This window comes from Triticum dicoccoides, chromosome 1B (assembly GCF_002162155.2).
Source record: "Triticum dicoccoides isolate Atlit2015 ecotype Zavitan chromosome 1B, WEW_v2.0, whole genome shotgun sequence".
In the NCBI taxonomy this organism is placed as follows: Eukaryota; Viridiplantae; Streptophyta; class Magnoliopsida; order Poales; family Poaceae; genus Triticum; species Triticum dicoccoides.
The window spans coordinates 602,335,663-602,344,673 of NC_041381.1; the positions used below are offsets into that span (position 1 = coordinate 602,335,663).

The following is a 9,011-nucleotide window of genomic DNA, read 5'->3' on the forward strand; positions in this document are numbered from 1 at the left end:
TCCATCTTTCCACTCAAAACATTAATTTCTTCAATTGCATGCACCTTTTTACTAGTGAAAGATCTTTCGGTGTACCATTGAGAATAATTAACCATAATATTATCTAGAAGTTTAGTAGCCTCTCCTAAAGTAATTTCCATAAAGGTGCCTCCCGTGGCCGAATCTAAAAGATTTCTAGAAGCAAAATTTAGTCCGGCATAAATTTTTTGTATAATCATCCACAAATTCAAACCATGAGTAGGGCAATTTTGTATCATCAATTTCATCCTCTCCCAAGATTGTGCAACATGTTCATGATCAAGTTGCTTAAAATTCATAATATTGTTCCTAAGAGAGATGATCTTAGCAGGAGGAAAATACTTAGAGATGAAAGCATCTTTACACTTGTTCCGCGAATCAATACTATTTTTAGGCAAAGATGAAAACCAAGTTTTAGCATGATCTCTAAATGAAAATAGAAATAACTTCAATTTAACAATATCATTATCCACATCTTTCTTTCTTTGCATATCACACAAGTCAACAAAATTGTTTAGATGGGATGCGGCATCTTCACTAGGAAGGCCAGAAATTGATCTTTCATAACAAGATTCAGCAAAGCGGCGGCGGGAGCAATCGGAGTACTAACAAAATCATTATTATTGGTGTTGGAAAAGTCACATGATTTGGTATTTTCTTGAGCCATCATGACAAAGCAAGCAATCCAATACACGAGAACACAAAAAGCAAGCAAGAAAGACGAACAGAAGAGGGGCGAAGAAAAGGCAAATCTTTTCGAAAATCGTTTTATAAGTGGGGAAGGGGAAAATGAGAGGCAATGGCAAATAATGTAATGCAAGAGATGGGAGTTTATGATGGGTACTTGGTATGTCTTGACTTGGCATAGATTTCCCCGGCAACAGCGCCAGAAATTCTTCCTGCTACTTCTTGAGCTTGTGTTGGTTTTTCCCTTGAAGAGGAAAGGGTGATGCAGCAAAGTAGAGATAAGTATTTCCCTCAGGTAGAGAATCAAGGTATCAATCCAGTAGGAGACAACGCACAAGTCACCGAATACCTGCACAAACAATCAAACAAACTTGCACCCAATGCGATAAAGGGGTTGTCAATCCCTTCAGGTTACTTGCAAAAGTGAGATCTGATAGAGATAAATGATAAAGTAAATATTTTTTGGTATTTTTGGTTTATAGATCGGAAAGTAAAAGATTGCAAGAATAGTAGATCAGAAACTAAAATTGTAGATCGGAAACTTATATGATGGGAAATAGACCCGGGGCCATAGGTTTCACTAGAGGCTTCTCTCAAGATAGAAAATAATACGGTGGGTGAACAAATTACTGCCGAGCAACTGATAGAAAAGCGCAAAGTTATGACGATATCTAAGGCAATGATCATGAACATAGGCATCATGTCCGGGTCAAGTAGACCAAAATGATTCTGCATCTACTACTATTACTCCACACATCGACCGCTATCTAGAATGCATCTAGAGTATTAAGTTCATAAAGAACAGAGTAATGCATTAAGTAAGATGACATGATGCAGAGGAATTAACTCAAGCATATCATCAAAACCCGATCTTTTTATCCTCGATGGCAACAATACAATATGTGCCTTGCTGCCCCTACTGTCACTGGGAAAGGACACCGCAAGATTGAACCCAAAGCTAAGCACTTCTCCCATTGCAAGAAAAACCAATCTAGTTCGCCAAACCAAATCGATAGTTTGAAGAGAATTACAAAGATATCAAATCATGCATATAAGAATTCAAAGAAGATTCAAATAATATTCATAGTTAAGCTGGTCATAAATCCACAATTCATCGGATCTCGGAAAACACACCGCAAAAAGGTATTACATCAAATAGATCTCCAAGAACATCGAGGAGAACATGGTATTGAGAATCAAAGAGAGAGAAGAAGCCATCTAGCTACTAGCTATGGACCCGTAGGTCTGTGGTAAACTACTCACGCTTCATTGGAAGGGCAATGGTGTTGATGTAGAAGCCCTCCATGATCGAATTCCCCTCCGCCAGGACGCTGGACAAGGCCCCTACATGGGATCTCACAGGTACAGAAGGTTGCGGTAGCGGAAAAGTGTTTTTGTGGATGCCTCTGTTGGTTTGGGGATGTATGGGAATATATAGGCGAAAGAATTAGGCCAGGAGGTGCACGAGGGGCCCACAAGGGTGGGAGGCGCGCCCTACCCCTTGGGCATGCCCTCCGTCCTTTTGGCCACCTCGTGGCTCCTCTGACTTCATCTTCAAGTCTCCTGGTTGTCTTCTGGTCCAAGAAAAAAATCATCGCGAAGGTTTTATTCCGTTTGGACTCCGTTTGGTATTTTTTTCCCGCAAAACTCAAAAACAGGGAGAAAACAGGAACTGGCACTAGGCTCTAGGTTAATAGGTTAGTCCCAAAAATAATATAAAATAGCATATTAATGCATATAAAACATCCAAAACAGATAATATAATAGCATGGAACAATCAAAAATTATAAATACGTTGGGGACGTATCAGAGACTGGTTCGAACCCACAACCTTGAGGACACAAGTGGAGAGACTGCCACTGCGTCATCTCCTCGGCTCAATAAGCTCAAACATAAGATTCATATTCAAATCCCTTGTGAAATGTTGTTGTACTGCCACACCTATGCTTCACTGTTCAATTTCATAACCTTACTTTCTAGCAAACCAAACAATGATGGGGGGCGGGGAGGAGATTGCATTAAAATTAACCTCTTTTAAGCAACTAATTCTAGACATTTGAATTCATTGCATCTCTCATTTATAGAACAGTGCATTCATCTTATCGGTTCCATGACTTTCTAGTTGATCTGCATTTATGGTCATCAAATCTACAAGTCTGGTTCTTGATTGTTTGAGTTGCTTGACCACATTGCCTATTACCTCTTGCCCTACGCAACTATGATTTTCCCAAGTGGAGCACACATCTCGCTCGGGAAAGGCTCAAAGCGGAAGTAGACGCATAAGTAGAAACATGTTAATAAGATTGCAAAATGGATACAAAACTAGTTAGTCACACGAGATTATTTCACTGCAATGGCACACATAACATAAGACATAGTTAGTGTGTTCGATTTTGAAATAAATTGCTACATCGACTTGACTTCAGTTGCATCCAAGTTTCTACTTAGGTTTGCATATTTATTAACTAGCACAATTGTTTCAAATTCAACAAAAAAATTCATTAAAATGATAGTTTGATCTCCATTCCTCTAGTTTCTCTCGCATTTATTTGTTATCTATAGAGATACTAAGCTCCCATGATTTGAAGCATTTTGGCGCTTCGGAGATTGTGGGGCGTCATGTGTTGTTTAGTTTTATGTCTCATTCTTTCTTTTACGTTGTAATTCACAAACACTTATTAAAAATTGTAAACATTAAAACACTTTTTTTTATTTTTTTATAGAGATACTAAGCTCCCATGGTTTGGTGTTTTGGTCCTTCGGGGATTGTGGATCATTGAGAGCCCGGTGTGTGTTGTTTAGTTTTATTTCCCACTCTTTTTTTTGATCTTTTGAATACATGATCACTTATTAAAATTTGTAAACATTTAAAACACATTTTTTAATTGTTTCCAGGTTAATTAATATTTATTAAATTCATGGACACTTTTAAAGTTCACGATCACTTTTAAAGTTTGTGCACATTTTTAAAATTTGCAAACTTATTAAATTTCAAACATTTTTTGAAACCCATGAATATATTTAAAATTATGTAATTTTTCTCAATTTCATGGTTTTTAAAATTCATAGTATTTAAAAAAAAACTTGAACATCATTTAATAAAATAGCCCTTTCAAATTTTTAAAAAGCCAAATTTTCTAAGATATAGCCCTGGTACGGGCGCAAAAAAACCGAGCAAGAGGAACAACCAGCCTAGCTGAGCGAGCGAGACTTTTGTGGGTTGATCCATGTGCGCGTTATAGCAGCAATTCGATTGTTTCAGCGTGGAATAGGGGATCCTAACAGGCCCAAACAACAACGGCCAACTGACACCGAGTTCAAAACGTGTAAAGACACCACAACCACGCACCAAACGACTCCACTCTCCTCTCGGAACAAATACTTTCTCCAACAAAAACCTGACACGATATAGGAACCAAAAAAAAACACCACTAGAACATAACTAAAACACAAAACCAATACAGATAAGATCCAAACAAAACAACCGATTGTAAAATAATTAATCCCACGAGTGAAGAACGACGCGGCGAAGCGCGCTACCTTTTAATCTCTTTGATAGCACATATAAAGTTAGTCTTTTGGAGCATCCCTAATCCTAGTAACTCCATTTGAAAATGGTGCCCCCTTGTTCTGACTCTTCACTTCTGTATCAGCACGACATACAGGATCCCTCTAACCGGAGCCAATTTTGCCCTAATAACATATTTGAAAATGTAAAAGAACTGTTTCATATGGCCTTTATATTTTAAACTTATTTCTCTAGTTGTGTTACTTTGTATTTTTGCCCTCAAAATTATGCACTTTTTCCAAAATCTTATTTTGTTTAAATGATTTTGAGTCACTTCTATTTTTTATAAACAGTGTTCCCACAACTTTGTGGATTATATTTTGTTATTCTCTACAAATTTTGAGTTGCTCATTTACCGGAATTTCTTTCATTTTATATTTTAGAAGGGAAAAAACGATCCATAGTTTCAGTTTGCAAAGTGCACTTTTATCAAATTTAGAAGGATGAATATAGCCAGAACACCAATGTTGCTAATTTAATTTTAAACACATGATGGTCGATCTAACGAGCGGTAGCACCATTTTGATCGAGGAAATGACACAAAATCAGTACAACTGAGGCTAGGTCATTAGAAAACCACCGCCGAACGCTAAAACCACATGAAACCACCATAATTGGGGCAGGTATGCGACACGTAACACTTTCGCGCTTTCGCCTCTTGGTTACGTAATCGAAAGGTCGTCGTCCTTAAGTCTTTTGCTAAACGAAAGCACCTAGCGGTTTGCTAATCCGAGATGATGATTAAGCAAAGCATCCAGCGTAGCTGCATTGACTTGACTCTGATTCTCTCCACAAGTGGATACACAAGCTTACAGTTTGTTAATCACTGCAGCAGGTGGCTCGATCTCCGGCTGGATTCAGATCTCGACTATTCTAAGCACCTAATTATTCGTTCTAATCCGAGTGGCGTTTGCCGCTTCCGGCTGCTGGTGGCCCCGAAAACTCAATTTGAAAACCGGGACCCCACAGTCAGCGTCCCATCGCCCGAGCGCGCCGTACGAAACAAATCGCAGCACCGGCTCCATTAATCCAGTGATTTTTTTTTTGAGGTGAATTAATCCAGTGATTGGTCACCTCTTCAGCAAAGGGACATCTTCGGCTTCCCACCCCGCATTTCGCCAAGCCCAAGCGCCACCGCCGCTCAGGCCCAGCCCGCATGGACCCCACCGACCAGTCGCCGGAGGAGGTGTACTCCGTGTGGGCCCTCCCGCCGGAGCCCGTCCGAGACCGCCTCCGCGGCCTCATGGCCGGCCTCCGCGCCGCGCACGGCGGCCCGCCCTTCGAGCCGCACGCCACCGTCGTCGGCGCCGTGCGCATGCGCCGCCCCGCCGCAATCCAGGCCCTCCGCGCCGCCGCGGCGGCCGCCGACGTCGCCCCCTACACCGCCCGCGTCACCGGCGTCGCCCGCGGCGACTTCTTCTACCAGTGCGTGTACCTCCTCCTCGAGCCCACCCCCGAGGTCAGCCCCCCTAGCTTTAATCCCTCCTCTGTTCCTTCCCCAAGCGCGAATCGAGAGGTCGATGCGTTCTGCGAGGTGTTGTTTGCACGACGTTTCGATTATTTGCTCTGTACTTCTGCTTATGTCAAGTTATCTGAATGTTGCAGGTGATCCACACAAGCGACCACTTCTGCGCTCACTTTGGGTTTCAGAGATCAACCCGTGAGTGCAGTACCAGACTACCTGTATTTTGATCCTGAAACATTGACAAGTTGATGACAATCGATTCATGTTTTAATTACACGATTGCAGCATATATGCCACATGTCAGCCTCCTGTATGGGGATCTAACAGACGAGGAGAAGGAAGCAGCAAGGAAGAAGGTAGAGGAAATGGACAGTGAACTATCTGGACTGCAGTTTGAGATCTCTGAACTCGCACTTTATCGAACGGATACTGAGGATAAAAGCTTGGAGTCCTGGGAACTGGTGGAGGTATGCCACCTTGGGAAGAAGTGATCGATTCCTCCCGATGATATGCTTCTGCTGTAAGTTGTGACTGCTCTTGGGGTCTTGTAATATTATGTTTTCACTTTTAAGTGTTTGATGTAATGATGTGAATGTCCGGCACCCCTGTTGCTTTGAATAAGGAATAATGTGAACATTGGACCTACCTTGGGCTTTACCTTGCCACTTGTGGGCTTTATTACAAAGTTGACCAATATTGCCTTTCGTCTAAAATATTTTGGGCTTACTTTCCAAAATAACTTTGATGATTTACAGTGTGTTGATTTATTCAGTAGAACCTATTAAAATGAAAAGCAGGTGCTGAGTAGAAACTAGTTGAGCTTAACTAATAATATTGTAAAAGTCCGAGTTTATCTTTTGTACTCCCTCAAGAATACTTTCCATGATCAGGTGATTAACTAATGATTGAGATATATTCCATCAAGCTTATCATAGCTGAAGATACATATAATGCTGCATATTTAGATGATACAAGACATTCTATATACTGCACATTATTTGTGGTACAACACTACAGTACAGCATATAATGGTCTTTACTCTGTACTATCTAGTCTCTACTCCCCTTGAGAACTTTCTGGCCTAAACCTTCTTCCGCCCGATCCACCTTCCCTTTGACAGTTGAAATATGAGGCAGCCACAATGTTGAGGTGGTACTGCCGTGCAAAGTTTCTGCAGCTGAAATTGTGTCGCACATCTGGTGCAAAAACTGTTCCCCTGCCTAGTTGCTGGAACAGCACAAATACCATCCGGTGAATACCAGATCTGGGTTCTGGTCTTTCATAAACTACAAGCTCTTGGCCTGCGAGAGCACCCTAGTATTAATTAGTTTAGAATTTAAAGAGTAATTCAACTTGGTGGAAACATTTAGTCATTTATCTGCGATGTGGTCTACTTTGTTCAGTTCTAGGCAAAAAGGAGTCTTCTAATATAATCTGCTGTATATGTATAGGGAGTGTACCATAAAACTCTTCAAAACCAGTATAAGATTGAATGATATTAATTGATTGCATGAATTTTGTGTTTGTACATATGCAAAATAAATCAAGTATAAATAGTAGATAGAAAAAGGAAATTCTTAAGTACACACTGCTTTAAGAGTTCTTTCTTCTTTAGGCTGTACATACAAATGTCATTTTACCCTGTTTAGATTTATTCTTTGTCATGGTTTAAGATATCTTGGTGTTAATGATGGACTATATTGGAATTAGCTTGTATCGAGTCGTTTGAGGGAAAGAACTTAACATGACCTGATTTATGCATCTGCAAAATTCAGCTAAAACCAAAAATAACATTGAACAAATTGTTATGCATGGCATCATACCGAAGCTGCCACTAGTTGTTCCAGGGATGTCGGACACCATCCTACACAGGAGTGGAGATATATCATAATCAGATCCTATTAAATAGGAAGCATATATCAAAAGTTTCGGGGGCAGAAAACAGATGGGTGGAGGTTTGGGATCGTATTGGCGAGAATAAGAACATGTTGCATTTGATTTACCAGTGCAAGTACTCCCTTAGTGATGGGTGACTTGGGCTTGGGGCGTCTGGATCCACCAATATCTTTTGAAGTCAAAGACAAACTCAAACAAGTTAACATATGATCCATTTGAGCTTGCTAGGAGTAAATTAATCATCTATGAGACATTTTTCTTCTATGGAATTCCTTCACAATTATACTAACAAATCACATAAAAGAGTGAAATAACCAAAGGATTTGCATATATTGTCCACTACTAGAGTTAGAAGCTTACCAGGGTATAGAGGACTCTCATGTCACTGCCACCGATATCAACTCGTGGCTTGCTTACAATTGCAGATGGTCTTAGCTCAGCACCTGCCAGAACTAGCCTATTGTTGTAGGCTATCCTGAGCGGAACAGTTGATGTAAATGGATCAAGCACATCTTGTAAAACATGAGCCACAACCAATGGATCCGCTGCCGACATATACTGGAGGAGGACTACCAATTAATAGCCTTGTCCTTGTCTGCTATTGTGTTAACCTAGCTCTCTAGAGACCTGAAACAAACTGTGTCTATGTATGAACTACTTGCACGAACTACTTGTATTGCGCGATGAGGGTTGTCTTATTCACCTTTCAAAAGTTTTGATACTAGCGTCATGTTCTGTGTCACCTGTATACACGTAACGTCTTTGATATTCGTCGATTAGATCCTGAACTTTATGGAGTAGTCGGGCCGTAGATATTTCGACATGCATGCTTAAGCCATCCGATCATTAGCATGGCTGTGGTATACTGGAACAAGCTTGTGAATTGTGGGCGATAGTTAGTGCATTCCTTAGATCACAACCTCTATGGAAATAATGGGTACCATATTTCTGAACCTAATTAACAATGTAGTGAAGCTAAACATGTAGTTGTACTTTACGTACTTAGGTTCTTCATTTCAACTGCATGCTTAGTGGTATTAAGTACTTCCCCTTGTACTTTTTTGAGATATCTGCTGATGTTGTTTTCTTGTTGGCATGTAACACATTTGCACAACATTAGAAGATGTTTTCCCTTCTGAAAACTCATATTCCTTATAGCTTAGGGCCATTATTTTATTCAAATTCAGGGATTGCATAAAATGGACTAGTAGAAATGAGAAACATATGCTTGCAACCCACTTAATCGCAAGCATTACTGTTGTTTACAAAGTGGATTTTTTCTACTGTGACCTGCCAAGTTGCAACGCTACTCTATGTTGGAACAGGGTCATCACTTCTGTTTATGCGAAAAGTGAGCTGCATGCATCTTCTTGAAGC

General features: G+C 40.4%; 2 protein-coding genes across 2 annotated transcripts; one reads left to right on the top strand and one right to left on the bottom strand.

Moving 5' to 3' along the window:
• The first annotated feature begins 5,372 nt into the window (after nucleotides 1-5,372).
• LOC119349014 (cyclic phosphodiesterase-like) lies at nucleotides 5,373-6,451 on the top strand. The gene is made up of 3 exons (XM_037617023.1): nucleotides 5,373-5,732; nucleotides 5,879-5,933; nucleotides 6,024-6,451. The coding sequence occupies exons 1-3, from the start codon at nucleotides 5,430-5,432 to the stop codon at nucleotides 6,227-6,229; spliced, it is 564 nt and encodes a 187-aa protein (XP_037472920.1). The 5' UTR covers nucleotides 5,373-5,429; the 3' UTR covers nucleotides 6,230-6,451.
• Nucleotides 6,452-6,627: 176 nt separating this feature from the next.
• LOC119349015 (protein RICE FLOWERING LOCUS T 1-like) lies at nucleotides 6,628-8,517 on the bottom strand. The gene is made up of 4 exons (XM_037617024.1): nucleotides 7,995-8,517; nucleotides 7,742-7,803; nucleotides 7,562-7,602; nucleotides 6,628-7,039 (listed from the first exon to the last, which is right to left on the bottom strand). Exons 1-4 carry the CDS (start codon nucleotides 8,187-8,189, stop codon nucleotides 6,795-6,797), a joined length of 543 nt encoding a protein of 180 aa, XP_037472921.1. The 5' UTR covers nucleotides 8,190-8,517; the 3' UTR covers nucleotides 6,628-6,794.
• Nucleotides 8,518-9,011: the final 494 nt, after the last annotated feature.

Coding starts and splice junctions, on each gene's coding strand:
- LOC119349014 (XM_037617023.1), top strand. CDS start 5,430: ATGGACCCCACCGACCAGTCGCCGGAGGAGGTGTACTCCGTGTGGGCC. Junction 5,733..5,878: donor TCCTCGAGCCCACCCCCGAG/GTCAGCCCCCCT, acceptor TGAATGTTGCAG/GTGATCCACACAAGCGACCA. Junction 5,934..6,023: donor TGGGTTTCAGAGATCAACCC/GTGAGTGCAGTA, acceptor ACACGATTGCAG/CATATATGCCACATGTCAGC.
- LOC119349015 (XM_037617024.1), bottom strand. CDS start 8,189: ATGTCGGCAGCGGATCCATTGGTTGTGGCTCATGTTTTACAAGATGTG. Junction 7,804..7,994: donor TGAGAGTCCTCTATACCCTG/GTAAGCTTCTAA, acceptor TGACTTCAAAAG/ATATTGGTGGATCCAGACGC. Junction 7,040..7,561: donor AACAACTAGTGGCAGCTTCG/GTATGATGCCAT, acceptor GTGCTCTCGCAG/GCCAAGAGCTTGTAGTTTAT.